At 38.9% G+C, this 27004-nt stretch overlaps 1 protein-coding gene and 1 pseudogene across 2 annotated transcripts in view; both read right to left on the reverse strand.

Annotated features, from left to right (window-relative positions):
- Nucleotides 1–27004, reverse strand: part of LOC126356245 (uncharacterized) — a 76210-nt gene that overhangs the window by 28569 nt on the left and 20637 nt on the right. For both annotated transcript variants that reach the window (XM_050007075.1, XM_050007076.1), the window contains exons 3-4: nt 20192–20249; nt 2084–2376 (exon numbers count right to left, since the gene is read on the reverse strand). In XM_050007075.1, coding sequence (XP_049863032.1) covers nt 2084–2376; nt 20192–20249 — 351 coding nt within the window. The remainder of the gene's footprint in view (nt 1–2083; nt 2377–20191; nt 20250–27004) is intronic.
- LOC126356741 (5S ribosomal RNA) lies at nt 20828–20945 on the reverse strand (annotated as a pseudogene).

The raw sequence follows: 27004 nt of genomic DNA on the forward strand, positions 1-27004 counted from the left end.
TCTGGGAAGTGGCACGAGTCCTAGTTCCACTGTTCACTACTACACAGCACAAAGAGAACGAAATATCATTACAATAAACAAAACTGCTACGCACCTCGGTAATCAGGTGGTTTATGTTAAAGTGCTTATAGCAGTCAAGCCACTACCACTATCTGATAACACTGATTACTTGTGTGCTCCGTGATCTGCTGTGTGCAAAACATTCATGAAATTACAATGAAATGAATACCCTTAGCTGCATATAGGCGTTGATATAAGTCAACGGGGACAGTACATATATAAAAAACATTCATATTATCACATTTGTGTGGTGAAGACAGAAGTAACACGGCCTGTGTGTTAAAGACCGTAACAATATGGATGTGACTGCTGCAGATCTACAGTCCAAAAAGGTAAGTACATATGATGAACATCAATATATTGCAAAAAGGTTGTGAAACAGTGGCAAATCTTACAAGGGTCATTCAGATAGACTCATGTTACCTAAAAGGATGCTTTCAGTTAAAACTTTTGAACACTATATTTATACATTGTGATTGAAAGTTTACATTTAAAAGTTATTGCCGTGCCATAATTTAGTCAAGAAATACATAATTATGGGCTTACAGCGAACTGCGAACTTTAAATTTGCTCTCCAGAAAAAGTCGACTTTAGGACATACTCCACTTGACAGCCAACCTGCCCATCCCATCAATGAGCACACAACATGGATGTTGCTTCTTCCGTTACTTGTGTTTTATGCAAATGCAGATTACCTACATTCCCCTCTTCAAGCTATCAATGGTACCTGAGCATAGTGGATCAAGAACACACAATAACTGTTTATTACACATCTTAGCATGTATCTTGCAATAATACAATATCTGTGTAGGACAATTGTTGCTTAGCAAATAGATAATTTGCTAAATGGGAAAAAAGCCTGTAAGTGAGAAGGCTAAATCAGTTTAAAAGATATAAAATGGAATAAGTTCCAAAGAAAAAGCTAGAATGGAGCACAAACAAGACAGATGAAGTGAAAGGCTGGTGCTGAGACAGGATTGGGCGTTGGAATGCAGTGGGAACAGTTGTGTGAGACTCCAAAGTTAGTAACCCATTCCTGGTTTCAGAATTACATAATGGCTGGGTTCATAACAACATCCATCAGCAAATACCCAAATAAATGAATGTCTGGAACTGTACAAAACACACTGCTTACGCTGAAGAGTGCCTACATTTTTTCCATCATTTTGTTTTTTCTCAAATAACTACAGAACTGCTCACAAATGACAAACTGAATTTCTGCCTTACTAGAGGTTTTAAAATGCTGATAGGGGGTCACCACCAATTTCAGGTATGAAAGGAACCAAAATTCTACTCTAAATTTATACATTCAGTACTCCAGTATGGTATCACTGTATTGCAAGACATGCCTAGTTTGTACAAGACAGTAAAAAACTGTGTTGATACACATAAATAGCATGTTTGTATCATGCAACAATATCCTATTCCATACTCATCAGAGAAGCACTGTAGCATCTTTTGGGGCAGTTATCCAAAGAGCTCCAACATTATTACCCTGAAATCGGTACCATGTTTGGTCACCAATTTTTAAATAGCAGTTAACAAATCTGCCATTACTACTCAGAGTTGGCACATTTCCTACTTGTGAGACACACAAGTTAACAGAAACTACACGAAATGCATTGAAGGTGTCAAGACAAAGGGGCTACAGATTGCAGAATGCACGGTATAAGGTCAAGTGGCCTGCACTATTTCTCATTCATTGCTCTATTTGTGAACTATGATAAGCCATTTATGACACCAAAACTAAACTGGAAGGAGCATCTGGAATGAATGGGAGAAATAAAGATTCCAAAGATGGCCTTACTATGGCAACCCAAAGGAAAAAAGAATATAGGAAGGACAGTTAAAAGACCGGACTGAAGCGAGAACAGGTTTCTAGGCCTAAACAGTTATAAAGAAGAAGAAGAAGAAGAAGAAGAAGAAGAAGAAGAAGACTGACCTCTTAGTACTGACTCCTCTTATGCAGAATATACAAAGGCACTCCAATAATAACTACCTGAAGTTTCTTCCACATACATACCATTTCTGGTTCATCAGACAGCTGCAAAATTTTCCTGCGGGCTAGGCTATTCAGTAGAGCATTACGGCTAGGTTTCAGCTTTGGAGGATGCACAAAAAGTCTTGGTCGTGAATGCTTTGCACCAGGTAATACTAATTCTGTATTCGAAGCCTGAAGCTGTGAAGATGCTGATTTATTTAATGTCAAGGTTGTACGCTCTTTGTCAGAGAGAATTAATTTGTTGCTTGCTTCTTCCAGCAAATCTTCAACACCAGTATCGCAAGAAATACCATTCAATTGTTCTTGGCTGCGGCCTGGAAAATAACAAAAATGAAACATAAGGGATTGGATGTGGCAGGGAGACAGGGATCAACTAGAGAAGGCAACTTGAGCCACACAGAGAATTTTCAGTAAACTGTAAAGACCAATGTTGATATTTAGCACCAAAAAGAAAACACACACACACACACACACACACACACACACACACACACACACACACACACACAAAGCAAAATATGCCGGAAGTAAAACCATACGAGCTAAAACTGTTTCTAAACGGCTCATTGAAGAGAGTAAAAACACAAATTGAAAAACAACACATTTTGCTGCTCTATTAAATAAAATTGTCTTCTTATTATGCCGATTTTTAAAGTAATTAGTCATTGAGGGAAGGTTAACTTGCTTTTTTAAATTATTTAATACTTTCTTAAAATGGTTTCAAGGAAAACTACTATAGTTAAATAGCTAGCTTTAACTTTTTGAAATAAGTACCCCACGCTACACACTGTGGTAAAATTAATTGGTCTCTCTGTTTTTATCTAGAGGATTTCCTTTAACCTCATCGGGTAAATAATTTATATCTTTATGTTGTTCATGGAGATACATCTCGCAAGCCACAGGGCGCATAACAATGCCGTGAAGAGATATTTTTTCAGTGTATATGGATGCTACTAATGGAGCACCCCAAGGCTTTTTATTAGACCCTTTATTCTAAATTTTGGTAACAGATACAGTGCACTATTTGTCAGTGGCGAATGCAGCGCCTGAAATAGTCTTATTACAGGGAACTGCAAAGCTGGTTTACTGCACAAGATTTACACTACAGCATAAGAAGTGTGAAGATAGTTGAGGGATCAATACATAATTGTACCTAACAAGAAAAATAGCAGGGGTGAGTTTCAGAGACATAACAAAAGCCGTAAGTATTATACTGCTATAATTACAAGTCTATGGCATTATCAGAGATCTTACTAAAATCAATGAACATAGGTTAGATGATTTTTTACAGTGGTAAAAGTACATGAAGTACTGAAAAATAATAAGCAAATGCTACATTTAAGAGTTTTTTGGGGTTGCTGGAATAGTGAAACAGAATTATGTGCATACTATTCAGATATCAAAAGGCTTGTATGATTTGGTTTGATGTTCAGGGGCCACACAGTTTTAAGAAAACAATCATTTATACTTCAGAAATAAGTGAACAGGATAACGAATGGTGTTAAGAATACAAAACGATGAGTGACCATATTTACAGGATTTAAAATCAAGACTCTCTGAGGGTTATATGTATATCAAAGTTTGCTTACAGGAAGTGCACAGGCAATTTTCAGCATTAAGCACCCAAGTTCCTAACTACAAAAAGAGGAGTGGAAAAGATTTCCATTATGAAATGAGTAGCTATCTGCATCTACAAGATTACAATGCCATTCATATGTAAGTGCTTGGCAGAATATTTCTCTACGGCTCCACTCCAGAATAGCATATGGAAAAAAATAAACATTTTCATCTTTTGATGCAAGCTCAAATTTTCCATATTTTACCACAATAATCATTTTTCCCATTGTAGGTGGGCATCTTCGAAACACTTTTGTATTTGGAATAGAAAGCTGGTGACTGGATTTTCATGAAAACATCTCAATGCAACAAAAAATGCCTTTGTTTTAATTACTGCCACTCCAACTCGCATATCATACAAAGTCAGATCATAGATTTAATGTACAGGGACTTATCAACACTGTAATTACAATTCAAATGTATTACAGGAACAATATATAATAACAGCATTAATATAAAAAAACTACTACAGTCATTTATTTGAAATAAAACTGCTAAGCTTAATTAACAATCATTTGCTTTTTTGCCCAGACTTTCACATCATTCAGAAACTATTATTGGGAATAATAGCATTTCTGCGCTAACAACTTTCATAGCTTTTCTTTCAGTTGCTCTAGCTCCAGGCGGTGAATTTGTTTATTTTTTAGAATATTGTAATTGTCATGTCATGTATTCTGGGATTTGTGCATATAGCAGGGAAGCATGAAATTTCCCTTGTTTCTAGTGCTGTATTGATGTTTAAAACTATTGTCTATGAATAACTTAGGGTTACTGTATACAAAAATTATCAGTTCATAAATGTACAAACAGGGGGCACTTAATATAGTAGAGCCACGGTAATTCGAGCTAACTGGGACTGAGGCTACCTCGAATTAGAAAAAAATCTGAAAATATGGTAACATCATTAAAACAATGGGTAAATTATGAATAAATGGTTAATAAGCACAATAATTATTAAAAATAACTAAAAAGCCAATATTGAGCATAGCTGTGTTATATGTACATATATGGACACACATTTAAAGTTGCAAAACTATAAGTTACACTTTAAAGAAATTGTCCACAGTCTTGTTTCAAGATAGAACTTAGTTTTCTAGCAGCAATGTTGTATCTTCTTCTATGAGGCACGATGTCAGTTGGTGTAGCTTCCACTTGCCACTCGATATAATGCAATGCCACATCTAGTGCTGCCAAATCCTTGATTTAAGTGATCACTGGTATAAATTCTTCAGGAAATTCCTTGTCATAGCTGTCTTCAGCAGGTTCAGTAACCGTTTCAACAACTGCAAGATCTGCAACTTGTAACCGTTCATCACTGTTCGTACATTCTCAAATATTACTCGCATTTTCATCAGTTCTGCCAATTGTAGGTCTTATTCATCTGTAGTGTAGGTATCCATTTCATTCCATAAAATCTGGTTCCGAGACATTTTAGTGCCTCCGCCTTTATTTCAGACTATAAATCAGCTATCCATGAAACTACATCTTTTATCATCATCTTTTTTTAGAAATTATTTGATGATTCCTTCATCTTCTGTTTGTAAAAGCATTCTCTTTTTTCAAGCATTGTAAAATGCCTTAGTCCTATTTGTCATCATAGTGTGAACCAACATTGTCAAGCATTAAGATTACTTCGGAAAGCAGGCACTTTTTCTAAAATCCACTTCTTAAAAATATTTTTGTTCATACAAGCACATTTTTGGAGAACATACATAACAGGCAGTGCAGAAGCAGTGATATTTTTAATGCTCTATGCTTAGCAGACTTCCCTATTACCAACACCTTCAGTTTATGGTATCCACTTGCATTCAATGCAGCATGAACTATTAACCTCTCTTTACCCTTTTTTTTTTAGCCCAGGGCAGCCTTTTCTCCTTTTGAGGCTATAGTTTTAGAAGGAAGCATTTAATAACTTAGCCCTTACAGTTGATCAGCAGTGAGACTTTCTTCTTGTATAATTTTTATTAATTTCTCACCAACTGTGTAACAGTTTGAGAAGCTGCAGAAAGTTCTTCACTGCAAATTTCAAGCTGCCTTATGCCATATTGCTTCTTCCACCTATCCCATCATCCTGAACTTTTAGTGAAATGGTCCTCACCTTCTTTAAACTCAATCCTAAAAAATACTGCTTTTTCTTGTAGAATAGGCCCTGAAAATGGATTTCCTTCTTGTAACAATATTATGAGAAGGAAAGTGGCTAGTCACCATATAGCTGAGATGCTGAGTTGCAGATAGGTATAAAAAAAGACACAATTATAGCTTTCGGCCATTAAGGCCTTCTTCAACAATAGATTCTCACAATATTGTTACATTCCATACTAGATTTTTCATTGTTTTATTTCCTTTTTGTCTTTGTAAAGTAAACCAAACAAACAAAGGTTAACTTGTTTTTTTCATACTCCGATTTCTCAATTGACTTTCAGTTCAAATGAAGAAACGGAACACTTGTCTGATAAAAATTTCAATTTGGTCTCTGTTTCTATGTCAGTCTCCAACTGTCACTTCACCAACTCCACACTCAGCAAGTAGTTTTTTTAAATCTTTCTTAATGTTTTTCCTTTGTCTGGCCTTTTGAAAGCCTCCAGTTTCACATTCAACGGCACAAATTTTCTCTTACTCCTACCACTCATTGCAATGTATGAATTAAAACATTAAGAAAACACACAGTTACATACAATGAAGAAGCAAAGAAACAGGAACACCTGCCTAATATCATGCAGGCCCCCCGTGAGCACGCAAAAGTGACGTAAAATGACATGGCACGGACTCCACTAATGTCAGAAGTAGTGCTGGAGGGAACTGACTCCATGAATCCTGCAGGGCTGATAAAAGTGCGAGGCGGTGGAGATTTCTTCTGTATAGCATGTTGCAAGACATCCCAGATACGGTCAATAATGTTCATGTCTGGGGAGTTTGGTGGCCAGCGGAAGTGTTTAAACTCTGTGGAGTTTTACTGGAGCCACTCTGTAGCAATTTTGGATGTATGGGGTGTCACATTGTCCAGTTGGAATTGCCCAATGCACAATGGACATGAATGGATGCAGGTGATCAACAGGATGATTGTGCATGTGTCACCTGTCAGCATCTTATCTGAATGCATCAGGAGTCCCATATCACTCCAAACGCAAATGACCCACACCATTATAGGACCTCTACCAGCTTGAACAGTCCCCTGCTGACATACAGGGTCCACGGATTCATGAGGTTATCTCCATAACTGTACACATCCATTTGCTTGATACAATATGAAATGAGACTCATCCGACCAGGCAACGTGTTTCTAGTCATCAACAGTCCAATGTCAATGTTGACAGGCCCAGGCAAGGCGTAAAGCTTTGTGTCGTGCAGTAATCAAGGCTACACGAGGGGACCTTCGGCTCCAAAGTCACCATATCGATGATGTTTCGTTGAATGGTTCACACGCTGACCCTTGTTGATGGCCTAGCATTGAAATCTGCATCAATTTGCAGAAGGGTTACACTTCTGTCACAGTGAACAATTCTCTTCAATCGTCGTTCATCCCGTTCTTGCAGGATCTTTTTCTGGCTGCAGCAATGTCGAAGATTTCATGTTTCACCAGATTGCTGATATCCACAGTACACTCTTGAAAGGATCATACAGGAAAATCCCCCCCTCCCCTTTCAAACCTGCCATTGTAGCGGCAGTAACCAAACTACCAACTGCACCAGACACTTTTGGTCTCATACAGACATTGCCGACCAAAACAACGTATTCTGTCGGTTTACATATCTATGTATTTGAATATGCATGCCTATACCAGTTTCTTTGGTGCTTCAGTGTATGTACAGTACACTGTGCACACATACAACACTCTAAAATTAACGTGACACAGGTAGCTCACTACAGTACACATGTTACTACACAACCAACTACAGCAGATACAACAATGGTCAGCCAATGTTGTAAAATGTGTACTCTACTAAATGAGCATTGTTGCTGAGTAGACAACGATAGGGGTAACAATAAGGATGGTATGTACCGTACAACAGATTGTCAGGCAGTCCCAGCTAGTTAACGGTCGATAAAGAAAGAGCAAGCACACTCTTCAAAGCCTAATGATATCATGAAATGGGGTGATTTCAGACACCGGGGCGGATTCGGACAGCACGGCTTATTTGCTCTTTGCTACTACATAGAAACAAAGAGTTACTTACTTTAACATCTGTGTGCCAGTTATTTTAAGTGCAAGACTGCATTTATCACTTTTCACAACTTTTATTTTGCATTAATTGTTTCCCTAGGTGAATAATTGATGAACAGTCTCAGTGTTTAAAGTCCATGCATTATCATAAAATGGTAACTTTCTATTGTTGCGCCAAGCGGGAAGTTATTGTAACCACAATTGTTGACGCACTCAGTAGCTAACAGCATTGAGAAAATTTCTGTACAAGTTTGTAGAGTTTCTCGTATAACGTTATAAAATAACAACGGTTTTTGTAAAACTGTGTACTGGTGGGGTGATTTCATACAATGCCAAGAACGTATCAGAGCAGGAGAGGTGTAATTATGACCCGGAACTTTTAGATAAAGCTGTTCGTGATATTCAGAGTGGTAAATTATTGTACAGGAAAGCGTGTGATTTGTATGGTATACCTAAATCAACCCTACAAAATAAAAAGCAGGAAGCACATCCGATAAAATGGGAGAACAGCCAGTGCTAAATAAAGAAGAAGAAGAAGAAGAAGAAGAAGAAGAAGAAATGTTGAAGCAAGACATCTTGATGGCTGCACATTTGGGATTTCCCTTCACTAAACTGGATATTAGGTATTTAGTTAAAGGCTACCTTGATCAATCTGGCCGAAAAGAGAAGAAATTTCGTAACAATTTGCCAGGAGAAGAATGGGTGCATTTATTCCTCAAACAACAGTCAGAAGATCTTTCCGTTCACTGAAGTGAAAATTTCAAACAAGCTCGTGCAGAAGTCAACAAAGAGACTGTTTATTTAAATTCTTGCAAAATAAAAACTTATTTGTAATATGTAAACTTTATTATATCATTCTATATTGCTTATTTGTAACATAGGGCTACCTTAAAATGTGTAAAATGTCACCAAAATCAAATAAAGGGGGGGGAAAAAGGTGGGGGGGGGGGAGGCAGTAACTGTCTGAATACGCCCTCTATATATTGTAACTTCAGACAGAGATTTAAAAAACACCCATGTCCGAAATCACCCCAATCCATGGGGTGCCTGCGGACACTTTAACTGCCTCAGGTAAATATACCTACACATACACTTTCTGGATTTGGGATATTTTATTCGTTACACATATACCCTACCACTTCCATAACAATCAATTTAATCTAACAATATATATAAAAGTTACAATCAAAATAACAACAAAACCGTTCAATATCACCCTGTTTGACAGTACCTGTCCATCGGTAATAGGAATGCATTAACACTCTGAGGCAAAGGTTATTTCTGTGTATTATGAACTAAAACCCCCCCCACACGGGACAATTTTAACTGTACTGTATACAGAAAATTGAAAGAAATTTCAAAATGTAGTACATTCAAAAGTGTGTAAAATGTACATGAGCACAATGTATGAAAATGGGTTTTTACTCCAATTTCATGTAAAATTTTAATTTTCTTAGGACAATTTCAAATTACATGGAACTTTGAAATACCAAGCCTCTACTAAATTTTTAAATTTATAAGCAGTGGGTGAAAGGATTCCTTTGGTTTTGCATAAACCATATTTTTAATAATTGATTTTTGTAATTTTAATATTCTAATCATTTTGCTTCCATTAACCCTATAAAACCTTATAAATTACTCAAAATAGCTGTGATAAACTACTTTTCTCATCTCCATGCTAGTTGAAAATGACAGATTCTTCAATACAAGGGTCATACTGTTTAATTTATTTGCTATGTACTTTATATGTAAAGAACAGGATAAAATTGAGTCCAGATGCATTGCTAAAATTTTAACACACCCCACTTCTTTCAGTTCTTGGTTCCTATGATTAATGTGGGCTTCATTTACCTTTGAGTTTTTAGTTTTGAGCTGCAATAAATGTGTTTTTACAATATTCATTTTCAGTCCATTGAGTTGGAATCAGTTTTCTAAACTATCTAGTAGATTTGTGACTTGTTTTCAACAAGGGCAGAAGTGTCATTGGCATATGAGACTGAGTGTGAACTTACATTAAGGTGTAAGTTGTTTGTATAAAAATAAAGTTGGAATTAGAATCAAACCTTGTAAAATACCTTGAAAAATAATTATATATTCAGAAAATAAATTTGCCTGGCTCGATGATATAACTATCTTTTGTGTTATGTTTGAGATATGACTGAAACCACTTTGAAGCACAACACCCAATTCAGTATCTTTCCATTTTATACAGGGGCAAGTGATTCTTTACATAGTCAAATGTTTTTATGAGGTTGCAGAATAATCCCGTAACTTTTCTCGACACGTCTATGGTGGAACTGATTTCTTTCACAAACTCATTAATGGCATCTATTGTGCTTTTTGCCTTTATGAAAGCCATATTGATTATCTGAATTGATGTTGCTTTTTCACCTTTTTAATTTGCGTTACCACCACTTTTCAAATATTTCTGAAAATATTGGATAATAGAAATTGGACGGTAGTTCCCCACAACTTCTCTCGAGCCGTTTTTAAGCAAAGGTTCTACCTCTGTATACTTTAGAGCATCTGCAAAGCGGTCTTCTTGAAGTAACTTATTAATTATTGAGCAAAAGGGCTGAGCTATTATCCTGGCAGCTGCTTTAAAGACTTTGCTAAGTATGTCATTTCAAACAACATAATTTTTATTTTTTAGACATAACAGTTTCCACTACATCTTAAGGATGAAATTGTCTCAAATTTGTTGAAGCATTTTTCTGCCTTCTGGTCTAAATGTACTTTTTCCATATAAGCATTGACATCTACGACTGATTTTGCTACATTCATAAAAAGTTTATTGAATGATTCTGACATTTGAGCAGAACTTGTTACAATTTTATTATTATCTTCATTGTCAGTTATAATTCCCTGTGCTGATTTTACAACAGGCCACACTGCCTTTGATTTGTGTCTGTGAGCCAAGATGTAATTATTGTTAAGCATTAATCTTACTGTTTCCATTACCCTTTTAAATATGCTTTTATACTGTTTGACATGATTAATGAAAATGGGGTATTTGTTGCACTTCATTTCCTTGTGAAGTTGCCTTTTTCCCCACTGGAAGTTTTTATTCGAGCAGTCCGCCAACTTAGCTTATTTGACACTTCTGTGTGGCATATTCTAAGAGGAAATATTTCCTTAAATACATGTAAAAAAATTTAAAAGTGTGTTAAAAAGCACAAAGATTGGAATATCTTGAACTTGCCACCCCCATCTCTTCTAATTTAGAGCAGAACAATTTTAAATTTTTAAAAGTAAAATGTCTCTTACAGTATGTTTTTCTAGTGTCTGGTGCATTTGCATTAGTTATTTCAATAAATAAAGCACAGTGGTCTGAAAAGTCCTAAGTCTACATATAGCTTCCTCACGTCATCAAATTTATAATTAGTTAAATATTATCAATGTATTTGCTCTTGTGACTTCCATGAAATTTGCCTTGAAACCAAATTTTTGGATTAACTCCATAAACTTCATTGAGTCACTGGTTTCATTTGATAAATTTATATTAAATCAGCTGCTATTAAAACTTCTTTGGCCATGGAGTGGGAGCGGCACCTGTAGAGGAGATCATGGGAACTGCAGGGGAGGGGAAGAGGAGAGGGGGACAGGATTTTGGTAAGGAGGAGGAAAGGAATTAACAGAGGGAAAAGCGGAAGTCATCAACACAGGGCGAAGTCTGTCATATTTCTGACAAAAGCCTCAGCTTAAGATAAACGATCAAGGGTCCTATACTGAAGCACCTCGTGGGTGGCTGGACATACGGCTTCATGTCACACCAATAACACACAACCTTGACTTTCTCTGGGAAGCTATCTCCCTCAAAAACCAGAATAAAGGCACCGGTATTGGTGCCATTGTCCTTAAAACCTTTCTGCACATGCCAAACAAAATGAACACCCCATCATTCCAGATCCTCATCAGTTTGAAGGATGAGGTTCCTATGAAAAATGACTCCCTGAACCATATTCAAGGACCGACGATGTGTAACGGACACAGGGATGTCGCTAAGATGATCACAAGCATGAAGAGCTGCAGATTTGGCAGCAGTAGTAGTTCTGATCAACAGAGAACCGGAAAGCATCTTACAGAGAAAGTTCACTTCATCGAACTACTATTTGATATTTCCTGCAATAAACAGCAGCTTTTTGGTGGAGAATATGTCCCCAGCCATCCTAGCAGGGAAAGTGTTTCACTCCAAGCCAGCGAGCCTGGCGCTCCTCCCAGAGTGCAGCTAGGGAAGGGCAAGCAGCAGGGTCATAAGAAGCAGAATTCAATGACCTGTTACCAACTGAAGAGACAGCCTTAGAAGAACGGTCAGATTTCCAGAGCTTGGTACGATTCATACACAAGGTATCTGCACTGATACCACTCCCCCCCCCCAGGTGTCAACCAGCCACAGCAAGGGCCACCTGATACTGAGTCCATTGCAAAGATTTCCAATGCTCCAGAATGACAACCATACACCTAGGCATGCATGGTGAGGCAACAGCTTAGGTATAAGACATTGTGATCCCTGTATGTCAAGGGGCTCAGCCAGATGGGTACACACCAGCCCCAACTCCTGGACTGGCTACGATTGCTGGTGAACTAGTGGGGAATGTAAGGGCAGAAGGAGGGGCGGAAGGAAGGGCAGAAGGAGGCATAGAAGAAAGGGGGAGGGGAATCTACACCGTAGACACTATGGAGGGAGTTGGGGGGAATCTACACCGTAGACAATAAAGAGGGAGTTCTTCCCCAAACAGCTCACACTATGGAGATAAAATTTAAAAGTGGAGGTCAAATCACAAAGGGGGGGGGGGGGGGGGGGGCGCAAAAATGTCAAAAAGGATGGATGTAAAAGGAAAAGCGAGGGAAACATAAGCGTAAGGAATACAGGAAACCAGCTGGACTGCCAGGTTGACATAAGTAAGAACACCGTGAGAGGGAAAGGAGGGGACAGTGGGGAAGGAGCAAGGGTGGGGAAGGAGGGGTATGGGAAAGGAAATGCAGCTCAAGAAGAAAGAATGGGCTGCAACATCTCCTGAACCTGCGGGTGCCAAGCACGAATTCACAAAGAACCGTGAGCCCCCTGGGGAATCTGCAGGGAAAACATTGCACTGTGTCTGACCCGCACCAAGCTGTCAACAGCAAGAGTTCTAATGCTTGAAGAGCTAAACCAAGCAACACCATACACAAGCCAGAAATATCAACAGTGCACTTAATATGACAAGAGAGCAAACTGAGAAAAATGCAACCATCTAAGTGCGGCAGAATAACAGCAGGTCAGTCTTCAACAGCTGCTTTAATTTTGTGCTTCAGAAACCAGAGGATCTCTCCAATACACACAGCACGGGCACACACTGTTGGTGGCCACGGTATCGGGTTCGCTGGCTGCTTGCACCATTGGTTCCACGTCCTTCATTGCCAAGACAGATTATCGGCAGTCACAGATACAAAATCCCTCTCCCCTTTAATTTCTATGTAAGGGCTAAAGTGCCCAGGTCTATGTTTTTAAATGTCTGGGGGGGGAGGGGGGGGGATGAAAGAAACACAGCCAGCAGTTCCATCCAGATGCCAGTCTCCACAGGTGTGGCTGCTGGATCCAAGTGTGGCTCAAAATACATCTATTGTTCATTGTTTTGAATGAGACACTGAGGTGGCATTGGAAGAAGTGGCTCAACCACCACTGCTCACTCTCCCCAAACTGCGTAAGATGAACGCTGACATGACCGTAAGTAATAATCACGGTGCGGGGGTGGAGAGTCCCACTGCCTTATATGCTGAGGGGAAATACAGACGTCGTCAATACAGGTTGAAGGCCGTGTAGTTGGCTTGTGAAGTGGCTGGCTATGCTCATGTCACTTGGTTTCTGTGTTTTATACACCTATTGTCTCTGAGCACGATGTCAGAAAGTTGCCAACTCCAGTGCTGTTTTATCTCCCACCGTAAACTGGAGACCATTATCAGAGACCAGCGTGACTGGTGCCTCTTGCATTGCAAATATAGTCTTGAGTGCCATGATGGTGGACCTCACTGTTGTACAGGACATCCGTGCTGTATAGCAGAAGTTGGACAGGGTATGCAGCAGTATGGCCCATATTTCCCCAAGAAAAGGGCTGGTGAAATCCACATGTACTCTGTCCCACGGTTCAGATGGTTGGGCCACAGCGAAAACTTCTAGGAAGGGGCCACTTAGTTCTTTGAACAGGCATGACACTGACTCATTGCATGTTTGATATGGGTGCTGAATGCAAGCCAATATACAAGTCATTGAACTAAAGATTTCATGCTAGAAATCTCCCGTAAGAAGAATGCAACAACTGAAGGATTTGCATATGGCATGAAGGTGGAACTACTATGTGGCACTTGTCACCCTCTGCTGTAGGCAACAACTCTCCTTGATGTACAATGGGTCCCTCTTTCACATTGAAATAAGGTCAAAAACTGGGATGGGCATTCTTAGACAGGCACGCAGACCATTCCGACTGAACCGCTGCAACAATGGGTCATGACTTGTGGCAGCCACTGCTACTTTTCTTGCTGTGATGGGAAGGTCTTGCAGTGTTGTGTCTAGTGCACTTTCAACCTCAAAACAAAATGATTCCTCCTTGTCAAACTACATATTCGGACCCATGGGCAACCTGGACAATGTCTCAGCATTCACATGCTATGTGGTGGGCCAAAACTGAATATTATAAAAAGAATTGCTAATAAATAATGCCCAACACTGTAGTCTCTGAGCCACCTCATCATGGAGCCCAGCCTTACGATTAAACAGCAATACCAACCATTCATGATCACTGGCCAAGTGAAATTTGGAGCCATACAGGAAAATAAGAAACTTTTTAACACCATAGATGATGGCCAATTCATCATTCTCTCTCGATGAGTAATTCTTATGGGCAGATGAGAAGGTCTTAGACGCAAAATTAACTGGTTGTTCTGACCCATCTGGATAGCTGTGGACAGTATGGCACCAATCACATTCTGCAATGCATCAGCAGCCAGTATTAAGCTTTTCTTTTGATAGAAGGTACCATGGCAAGCAGCAGTACATAATGTTTTAGTTCCAGAAGAGCTAGCTGACAAGTGCCTGACTAAACAAATTTCATGCCTTTGTTACACAGCTGACAGTGGTTGAGACACCTCCGATGCATCTGGTATGAATTTGTTATAACAGTTTACCTTGCCAATGCAGCTCCTTCAAGTTCCAAGGGAGAGGCAACTGATCAATTGTTGCGATGTGGTCATCAAGTGGTAATGATCATCTTACTTATGATGTAACCTAAATACCTGAAACTGGGTGAAAAAAAACTTACATTTTACCAACTTACAATGTAGACCACTGTTCTACAGTACCTGAAACACTGCCTGCAAGTTTTGCAAATGTTCTTCCCTGGTGTCACCAGTGACAATTGCATCATCCAGATAAGTTGCACTTTTCGGGATATGGTGAACACACTATACAATAAAATGCTGAAAAATTCCGGGGACTGATGCAACACCAAAAGGTAAACTGGTAAACTTAGATGTCAAACGGTATATTAATAGTGAGCAACTGCTGTGACTCAGCATCGAGGGGCAACTGCAGATAGGTTTCTCACAAATAAATCTTCAAGAAATAGTGTCCATCAGTCAATCTCACCAATAACTTCTCAGTGTGAGGAGGTTAGATAAACTTAACCTCATTGAATATTAATTGTGGATTTAAAATTTCCACACAACCAAATCACATCACAAACAATGATACCGACTAGCTTGATGCTAAGGTGAGATAAGCCTTAATTCCTGCAATCTGTCTAATTTAGCTTTAACTACGTATCTCGTAGCATATGGCAAAGGATGAGTACGACAAAACTTAGGGGTCGCAGACAATTTCAATAGAATGTGGGCCAAATAATCCTTTGCTTTACCCAATGCTGGCTGAAACACTTTTTTATGGACTGCAAAAGTGACTCGAGTTTTTGAAAAGGAATAACTGGAGATGTTAAATTAATGTGATCAACCATTTGGAAATCAAATCCCATAAAAGCATCCAATCCACAAATATTTTACACCGAGGTACAATCAATCACTAATAATATAAGTTCATGCTTGACATTTTCATATTTTGCTGCCACAACCAGCAGACCCCATGACAGAATTCATTTGCAACTACAAGAAACCACTGTTCAGGTAACTGCTCACAACAGGGGGCTACACAGCCATGATACATATCTAAATTGATTAACAAGGCCACAGCCCCAGTATCAAGCTGAAACTTCCTGATAAATCTTAAAACAAAAAACTGCACCCATTAACAGATATGTGAGCATGGCACGGAAAGCGCAATAGTAAACAACTGGTCAACACTGCGAACAGTATGCCGTGTAGCACAGACAGCAGCAATGTGGCCCCAGCAAACAAACTTTATTTAAATGTGGACACTTCTGCCACTTTTCTGTGTAGGGCAACTGGAGAAGCCCTAAAATCTAAGGAACTACCCAATGCCAAGGAAGGATGGCCATAACTGCCTGCCGTACCAGACCAGGAATTGCGACAGCCATTGTGCTGTTTGCATGTAGGATGGTCCAATCGCCAATAATGCAATCTGCGCAAAGATACATCACACTGACTATGATCAAACAAACAAGCTCTAGGCAAACCCTGTGACTCAACCCTGCTATCCATTCCACATATGACTCATTAACCCACTTTCATTACTGATTTAACTTAAGGTGTGCTGCCACATTAGACTGTGGTACAAAATGTGCAGTGAATGTCACACATGTCTCTTCAAATTTCAAGGCAGCCAGTTCCACACATGGACAAAGCTTTTACACCAAATTAACAGGAAGGAGCTAGGAGAAAGGAGTAGTGTACTCATATCCACCAGGTCAGCAACTTTCCTTACCTTGCAGTACAGCAAGAAATGGTGGGAGGGGGGGGGGGGGGGTGATGTGGCCTAAAACACCTGATGTCGTGGTGGCTTTTAAGACACCAACACTTGCTGAAACTCAGCATGTTGTTGCTGTAGTTGCTACTGCCATAATTCCATAAACCACTCATCCATGATGATTCAACCTGACCGAGGTGAACACGAGACTGACTCACAGCCATTTTGGCAATTCATTCCAGGGTTTTGGAAGTATGAATTTGTAGTGGGAGTAAAACACCACACTGTGTCCGAGCCGTACACAGTTGTCAACAGTGAGAGTTCAAATGTCTGAACAGCTAACTCAAGCAAAACCGAACACAGGCCAGAAATGTCAACAGTGCACTTCATGTAACTAGCACAAACTGGGAAGGACATCTCCCTGAGCAAACAAATGTTTAAGTGTGGCAGACTGTCAGTAGGTCAGACTTCTAAGTCAGCAAACACGCAAGTGATCTAAGTCAGTTGCCTCAGAAACTAGAGGCTCTCTACAATACACACAGCACAGGCGCACCCTGTCAACAGCCACTGTAACCAATTTACTGGCTGCCAGCACTGTTGGCTATGCATCCTTCATCGCCATGGTGTTATTGGCACATGCAGATACCTAACTTTACAAACCTACCTAACTTTTCCATCCAACTGTCTGCTGTTATGCATACTGTATTGAAACAATCCACATGGGAAAAAAAAATTAAAAACAAAGATTCCATGACTTACCAAGTGCGAAAGCGCCAGTAGATAGGCACAATAAAAAAACACACACACAAACACACACACAAAATTTCGAGCTTTCGCAACCGGCGGTTGCTTCATCAGGAAAAAGGGAAGGAGAAGGAAAGATGAAAGGATGTGGGTTTTAAGGGAGAGGGTAAGGAGTCATTCCAATCCCAGGAGCGGAAAAACTTACCTTAGGGGGACAAAAGGATAGGTTGGTGTTGGTGGGAAGTATCCAGATAACCCGGACAGTGTAACACTGTGCCAAAATGTGCTGGCCGTGCACCAAGGCATGTTTAGCCACAGGGTGATCCTCATTACCAGCAAACACTGTCTGCCTGTGTCCATTCATGCGAATGGACAGTTTGTTGCTGGTCATTCCCACATAGAAAGCGTCACAGTGTAGGCAGGTCAGTTGGTAAATCACGTGGGTGCTTTCACACGTGGCTCTGCCTTTGATCGTGTACACCTTCCGGGTTACAGGACTGGAGTAGGTGGTGGTGGGAGGGTGCATGGGACAGGTTTTGCACTGGGGGCGGTTACAAGGGTAGGAGCCAGAGGGTAGGGAAGGTGGTTTGGGGATTTCATAAGGATGAACCAAGAGGTTACGAAGGTTAGGTGGACGGCGGAAAGACACTCTTGGTGGAGTGGGAAGGATTTCATAAAGGATGGATCTCATTTCGAGGCAGGATTTTAGGAAGTCGTATCCCTGCTGGAGAGCCACATTCAGAGTCTGATCCAGTCCCGGAAAGTATCCTGTCACAAGTGGGGCACATTTGGGGTTCTTCTGTGAGAGGTTCTGGGTTTGAGGGGATGAGGAAGTGGTTCTGGTTATTTGCTTCTGTACAAGGTCGGGAGGGTAGTTGCGGGATGCAAAATCTGTTTTTAGGTTGTTGGTGTAATGGTTCAGGGATTCAGGACTGGAGCAGATTCGTTTGCCACGAAGGCCTAGGCTGTAGGGAAGGGACCATTTGATAAGGAATGGGTGGCAGCTGTCATAATGGAGGTACTGTTGCTTGCTGGTGGGTTTGATGTGGACGGATGTGTGAAGCTGGCATTGGACAGATGGAGGTCAACGTCAAGGAAAGTGTCATGGGATTTGGAGTAGGACCAGGTGAATCTGATGGAACCAAAGGAGTTGAGGTTAGGTTAGGTAATTCTGGAGTTCTTCTTCACTGTGAGTCCAGATCATGAAGATGTCATCAATAAATCTGTACCAAACTTTGGGTTGGCAGGCTTGGGTAACCAAGAAGGCTTCCTCTAAGCGACCCATAAATAGGTTGGCATACGAGGGGGCCATCCTGGTACCCATGGCTGTTCCCTTTAATTGTTGGTATGTCTGGCCTTCAAAAGTGAAGTAGTTGTGGGTCAGGATGAAGCTGGCTAAGGTGATGAGGAGAAAGGTTTTAGGTAGGGTGGCAGGTGATTTTCCCCCTAAGGTAAGTCTTTCTGCTCCCGAGATTGGAATGACTCCTTACCCTCTCCCTTAAAACCCACATCCTTACATCCTTTCATCTTTCCCTCTCCTTCCCTCTTTCCTGAAGAAGCAACCATTGGTTGCGAAAGCTAGAAATTGTGTGTGTTATTTTATTGTGCCTGTCTACCGGCACTTTCCTGCTTGGTAAGCCTTGGAATCTTTGTTTTTAATATATTTTTCCCATGTGGAATATTTCCTTCTATTTTATATAAACTACCTCTAGCTGGATACAAGCTCTCCTGCATGATATACTCATTTCTGTAAGCCAATATATTTTTTTTTTTTTTTTTTTTTTTTTTTTACAACATTCCATCATTTCTGCAATATTTTGATACCTGTATCGTGCTCTTGTTCATCTGGAGATTGCTTGACCCCCACCTTTCCCTCCCCTGATAGCGAAAACTGTGCACATTCTCCACCATTCACCAACAATCCTGTTAGTCTCTGAATTGACTCCCTTTGTCTTTGTGTACTATGGCTTGTAGGTAGCTTTCAATGCAATTCCAGCAAAATTTTCCAATGCATTTTTTTGCATCTCCTTCATTCTCATGTAGTAATGTTGTGTCACTGGTAAAGGTTAGAAAATCTGCAATGGTCTTATGCTTCATTTTGTATCTAATTGGCACAGCTTCAATAGCCATTGCTTTGCTCATCAGATTCCTCTGTTTCAACCGTTCATCCAACATCAAGCTGATCGTAATTGTTCAGAAACCATTTCCTTTGCAAACTCGTTTTTATTTTAAAGCTTTCCTACACTGAGCTTTGGTAGTTGTCTAACAGTTGTGTGTCTTACTAAGTCATGTGTTATGGTGTGTGTCTCTCTGTCACAAAGAACACTAAGTAATGTACAATGTAAGAGTAATGTATAATGTATGAACACTGAGTGATTTATTTCAAAGGTTTAATCTTTATATAGAGAAGACAGCCTATTCAATTCCACAGTTCCTTCATTTACACACAGACTCTTACTCTCTTCACATTCATCCTCAGTCTATACATTCAATACACCTACTTTTGTACAGAAAACACTGTAACTATCTTTGCAACATACCAAGAATTGTCCAGTTATCGAGCAGAACAAAAAGCATACCATGCTTCATACATACAGTAAAATTTGGGATACAAATTTCAGAAGCTTCTTTATAATTTGCAATGGTTCAGTTTCACAATTCTGGTGACATGATTTTAAATACTGGTCATTTATGTTTAAATTGAGTTTCAGTATACTAAATATCAACTACTACAAGAAAAAGTGTTTAAACTTACACTCTGTTTGTCCAAACTCCTCCTCTATCAATTCATTAGAGTAGCCACGTCCACAAATCTGTGGATATAAAAACCAATTTTTTTTAGCTACAATGAATTCTGAACTGAAAGCAATGAGACACTAATTTTTTCCATGTATGAGAAGCTAAATTCAGCATATTTTATTACATTATCTTTATCTTAATACAATGACTGCAACATAAATAAAAGGAGAAAAAAATCTTTATTCTCAAACTGTCAACTGACAAATAAGCTCAACAGGAAAACTAAAAATACAATTAACTTAAGATTTCTGTAGGTCTTTGTTCATGTTACCTATAGCTTCAGAAATGGTAATTGCAGATAGCTGAGCAGACACGCGTTGGTAAAAATTTATCTCTGTTGCTGCGACAGCAGTTTTTCCACCTCTTTCTTGTGAATTTTAAACAACAGTTATCTCTCCGTATTCAGGCCACGAGTGGCCTACAGGAACCATCCAACCGCCATGCCATCCTCAGAGGACGATGCGGATAGGAGGGGTGTGGCGTCAGCACACCGCTCTCCTGGTCGTAATGATGGTATTCTTGACCAAAGCCACAACTATTCGGTCGAGTAGCTCCTCAAATGGCATCACGAGGCTGAGTGCACCTCGAAAAATGGCAACAGCGCATGGCAGCCTGGATGGTCACCCATCCAAGTGCTGACCACGCCCGACAGCACTTAACTTCGGTGATATCATGGTAACCAGTGTATCAACTGCGGCAAGGCCGTTGCCAAACAACAGTTATAGTCTGTATAATAATATATAATGTATAATAGTGAACTCATAAATTTCATTTAAAAATTGAACTGTGCAAATACCAAGAAACACCACAACTTTTTCGAATGGAATGGTTTCTGCTGTCCTTGGAGCATGTTCACAAGAACAAGTGCACTTTTATTGTCCTGTGTTTTGAGATATCTGAGTATTCCATTAATGCCCTCTTCGCTATGTCCACTCATTATCTCTCCTCCCCACCTCTCACCCCCTCCAAAAAAGTCAATGCATGTGCATAAAAATGTGCGAAATTCTACAACAGGTTTGTTTCAGCAATATAGGCATATAAACAATGACACCTACCTCAAGACCCTTATTGGCTATAGGAATTACATGCATTTTTTCCAGTTGCTTGGCACACTTGGTTGCTCCAGCAACCTACAACGAAGTACTGCTAGAAGTGGAGCACTTTTTTACTTTTATGAACTTTTGTGTAAGGTACTAATCCATATGGCATGAGAACACCATTTAACATAGGTATGCAGGTTACTGTAACCTCTTCACTTGAAGAAACTTGCTCCTGTCTTGTCTTTTTAGTCTAAGACGGGCAGATCTGGTAATTAAAGGCTATGGCAGCTATCTCAGCAACTAGTTCGCAAACAGCATCTGCTGCTCTGTAGTTTGATGCACTGTCACCATGAAAAACAAAGTGATTTGAGAAATTAATGTGTAATGTATCGGTTGCCAGTAAGTTTGCACTTCTAACAACAGACTTGTTCCCATTTGATAATGCTTTTACTTGAAGTATTAGATTAAGGCTTTTTTTGAGCAATTTTTTACCTGTACCATCAATGTTTTTGTCCAATGGTGTTTTAGGAAAATCTAAATCAGGCATGGCCAAGATGGTCTGCAAGCTATTTCCCTCCAGTTACTTCTTCCCCCTCAACTCAACTCTCACGGTGAAGCCACGGCCTCGCCGCAGCCTATGGTTTGCTTGTTTATCAGCAACTGAGTGTGGTAGCATCTTTTCCACAAGTTCTTTAACAAACAGGCTCTTGCACCTTTTCTCGCTGTTCAGCTCTACATTTTGTTCATCCACTTGGTCTCACTGTTGTTCTGATTTCCTCTCCTTAATACTGCACTATTGCTCAGGTTGTCCTTTAGGTTATTACTATAGTTATTATTTTTGTTTGAGACTAGTTATTACTGTGGCTATTTTTCTATCATGATTATCAAGAATGTTGAAAAGAAAGAATACTAGAAACTATGTTTTCAATGAGGAGTGGAAGATTATATACTTCTTTGTACACAACTCCAACAAAAAACCCAAGGATTAATATGTAAAGCAAAAAATCAAAATAAAAAACCTTAAATCAAAACAAAGATAGTAATCTCACTCAACAGCTGTCTTCACTCCATAAACAACACATGGACATTACTCTCATGACGAACACTGTGCTTTAGTAGATAAGTTAAAGAAAGAGATACACGAATTGCCCGAAAGATCGAGTCTTAAAGAAAATAGTTTAACTGCATCACATGCGGTGCCCTTACAATTAGTAAAAGCTCAAAAATGCTTCAGCAACAGCATACTCGTGATAGAATGTGGAATAGAAATGGCGAAAGCATCTGATTATGATGATGCAGCTGAGCACTTTAAAACAGTTGCTTTGTCATGTAACACAGTAAAAGACTGAGTTCTTGATATGGGGCATTGCATAAAAAAAATCTAGATAATTTAGTGCAAACTGTCAGCATTATTCTTTGTTATGGACAAGAGAAATGATACAACAGATCTCAGCCCACTACTATTTTTTATTCATCAAATAATACATGACTCTTCTGTACATAAAGAGTTACTCACTTTATTTCCATTGCTCAGAACAACAGGTTTGCATATTCTCAACACAATTACAAACTGTATTGAACAAAATGGCAGTTTTAAAAAGTACTCTGGAATCTGCACTGATGGTGCACCACCTATTGTCAGTAGCGAAAGTAGTTTTGTTGATCACTTAAGAAAAAATGGAATTAATTGTTTAACTTTTCAGTGCATTATACATCAGTAAGCAATATGTGGGAATAGTGTCAGAATGCAGTGGGCAATGAAAGAAGTGACAAAATTACAAAGGTAATATGAGGAGGAAACCCATCACTGTCTCATCAAAAATTTATACAAATTTTGAAAGAACTTACAATGAATACAGATATAAATGCCTTCATTCCGAAATTCATTGGTTGAGTGCATCGAAATGCTTAGCTCATTTTCTTGCACTCGGTAGAGAGCTTTTCAGGTTTTCAAGTGAAGTAGTAAAACTGCATACTATAGAATTTGGAAATAAACTGAAGTATTCACTTTTTTTATCAGAACTAGTATTTAAACAGATTTTACTGATAATTTAAATAATTTTAATTTATGTCTGCAAGGAAAGCAACTTCTGATTTGTTTATGGATATTAGTGGATTCCAGTGTAAACTTATGTTACAATATAAGAACTTAATATGGAAAGTTTGTGTCATTTCACAAGTTTCTGTGAAATGAAACAAGAATACACAGAACTAAAATTTTCAGGATTTACTTCCACTACTGATGAAGTCTCCAATGAGTGACTCATTTTCAGGATTTTAAATCTATGGAGCTGGTTATCATTTTCTTTAACAATACAATGAAAATTAATCTACAAAGTGTTATCGTGTTCTTCAAGAAATAGTCTACAATTTAAAAAGTGATCCACTCACTCAACCTATCCAAAACCGAGATGCATCAAGTTATGAGGCCATGCCATAAGGTCAGTATCCAAAACTCTCATACTTTGCTCTTAAAATAAAATCTTTTTTCAGGTCAATACATTTGTTCAACTATATTTTGTTCAATGAAGTACATTACATCTGCTCAGCATAATGCAGTGACCAATGAGTCATTGAAACATCAGCTTTGTTTTGCTACAATGAAAACTGAAATACTGGTAGATATTTCAGAACTTGTAAAGATAAAGTTAAATAAATCTAAATATCTACATATCACATTAATGTAAGTACAAGAATTTGAGATAAATAACCAAATAAAAATTAAAGTTTTAGCAATCTACTAACATTTACATATTGGGATTAGGCAGGCACCAGCTGATTAGTCATTCTTGAGACTGGCCAGTAAGGCTGTGGTGGAGCCGTGACAGACAGCAGGGTACAAATCAAGTTGGAGTGGAAATACTCGCTGGAGAGGAATGTCTTGTGAGCCATGCTTTGCCAGGCCTTATCATGTTAAGACAGTCCGCCCCATCCCTTCTTCTAAATTCACAACATATTTCAACTGTTGCCCTAGAAGAAGAATGTTCTTCAACAGATATACATCTAAGAAAAACTTTACACAGGAGACACAACAAACTTTGTGCCCTTGGAATAGATCAGTTCTAATTCAGGCTCCAGATAATAACCAACTTTTTCTGGGAGCACATTTCCTTCAAAGGCTAAGATGAAAGTACTTGTATCTCTGATTATTCTGGGACATTTTTGTCCATCCTGGGCAAAATTTCACCTCGCCATTCGAGATTGGTTCGTAGTTCCTCATCTGTCTGTAGTGCAAGGGCTCTGTGGAAAATTAACTCCTTGTACCACATTCAAAGTATTATGTGGGGCAGCAGTCACTGGTATGTCACCCAGTAGTTCTCATGCCTGAAGTCAACTTCTCCAAATCTGTCTTCTCTGTATTCCATACAAAATAATGGTTTTGTTGCTGTAAAAGTATCTCCATCTGTTCACGTACACACCAGGTATTTAGTAAACTGCTTTGCTCCCAGTTGTCTGGTTTGTCCCTCTCCCCCCATGGGGTAGGCAAGGTAGGAAAAGCAGTGTAATTGTAAATGTCTGCACTGAAATACCTAGACCTGTCTGTTGAGAGGGCTGAATCAGAATGGGCACATTGTGTCAATAACACACATTTCATGTTCAGAGTGTCCATCCTCATGTCATCTACTTTGATCAAGGGTTATCCCCACAGCCACCTCCCAGCCAGAGCAAAGATCAACTGGTATGACAGCTATTGCCAGGAGTCGTGATGCTTCAAACATCTGGTTGCAAATGAGTTAATGTGTTGAGTATTTGATGGTAACCAAGTAAGCAAGAAAACATTTTATAAATGTTTTAAATTATGTATAAATCTTGTTGGAAGTCACTAAACGCTCTCATTCACAAATACTGGACGAATATAGCCTGGGTAACTGTGCACTGTAAGTTATGCTGCCTCAGTGCATGTAAACAGTTTCTAACTGTAATAGTTGTCTTACAGTGTTAAACTTTGAACACAAATGTACTACTACTACTACTACTACTACTACTACTACTACTACTTTGAACACAATGTGATACTTCTTAATAAGCAGGTTATGATAGCATTTAATTTTTTTAAATTCAGTCAATAATTATACAAGATGTTCAAAATCCAATTTCCATTGCCTCTGGAAGCTGTTAGACAAGCAACCTACAACTGGGACTGGGAACCTCATTAGAAATTGAGTAATATAAATAGCTTCTTCAGGCAGCATAATATTTCCTTGATTACAATAGAGTTTTACAAAGTAAACAGGTAACAACATGTCACAACAGGGGACCGTTTACAGTACACTACTATTACTCATGCAGGTTGACAAAACTGCTACTTGCCATGTGGCTAACAAAAATTTTCAATCCTTGAATCTACATATTCTTGTAATTTGTGAAACAAGATACTAATGAGTACGTGTCTAATCTTCTTTTGAACTGGCTGGGATTGTCAATTCACTACTTTGTGTTAATGGGTGATCACTGAATAACTTTCCAGTACAGTGTGCAACTCCCCTTTGAACCCCAGTAGAAGAATTCTAAATCAGTACCACATCTTGCATTATGCTTGCACAAGTCACAGTTAAGCCAAAATGAGTTCTAATCACAGTAACAAACACCATTAAGGAACCCATTGAGAAGCAAGCATATGAAAATCTAGATCTTTAAAAGAATGCCTGGAACACTTACAAGTAATTCTTCTATTGAATAAATAATTTATTCACTTTTAGTGACTCCTGCAAAATTACGTAAGGAAATACAGTGAAAAAATTTAAATATGCCACCTATGTTGTCTTTCAATCAACATTATGAGGTACACTTCTAAGACTATCTGTGTGTTAACTCCATTTTAACTTGTTACCAATGGATCCCATGGAATTTTACACACACTGTTTCAGTTAGCATGTGAGCATTAACATCTTTTTCTGGTGACTGAAAGTTATTTTTACTTTGTTTAAATTGTGTAATATGAGTATTTATGAGATTAATCTTTCACTGTTTGCTGTTGACCAGCCATAAGCAATCTCAATTATGAACAGAACTGTGTCTCATAAGGCTGACTTTGAAATCCTGATCAGTGAACATTGCAATTTTTGACCTACACTTCAAAGTCGTTGGTAGACCACTCATGCAGGCTAAGAACAAGGTTTGACTAAGTGCTGATCCTTGTGGGACCCCACTTCTTTTCTTTCCAACTCCAAGGACATTTTATTTCTCATGATACTCTGACAATTTGACACTCTGCTTTTTGTTATGAAAGTAAGACTCCAACCAAGCAGGGGAGTTGTCATAAATGTGATAACATTTTAGTTTGCCTCTCAGTCCACACGATCCAAGGGTTTGGTAAGGCCACAATAAACGAATTACCTGATAAATTTGGTTTCGGCTGAGGGATTACAATTTTTAATCTAGTATCTGTTGGTGATACACACCGTGTCCACAGAAGCAAATCTAATACATCTGTTTTTGGTTGTTTATTAGTGGGCGTAATGTTTTCTGCTACTGTGAGGAAGTAATCACAGTTCCCACCACGGCTTTTTTCTAAGAACTCAATTTCATTTGATTTGTTATTTTCATTTAATAATGTTCCAAATTTTTATTTATGCTTTGAGTGTTTCATTTACTGATCATATTGTGTATGCTTCACATTTCTAAAACAGACTATATGATTTTACAATGCAGGTGATAATGGTGTCACAGTTCTTTATGATAGCTTGTCCTCAATTATTCATTTGTTCTTAGTATAAAATACTTGAATT

Source organism: Schistocerca gregaria, chromosome 3 (assembly GCF_023897955.1).
Source record: "Schistocerca gregaria isolate iqSchGreg1 chromosome 3, iqSchGreg1.2, whole genome shotgun sequence".
NCBI lineage: Eukaryota > Metazoa > Arthropoda > Insecta > Orthoptera > Acrididae > Schistocerca > Schistocerca gregaria.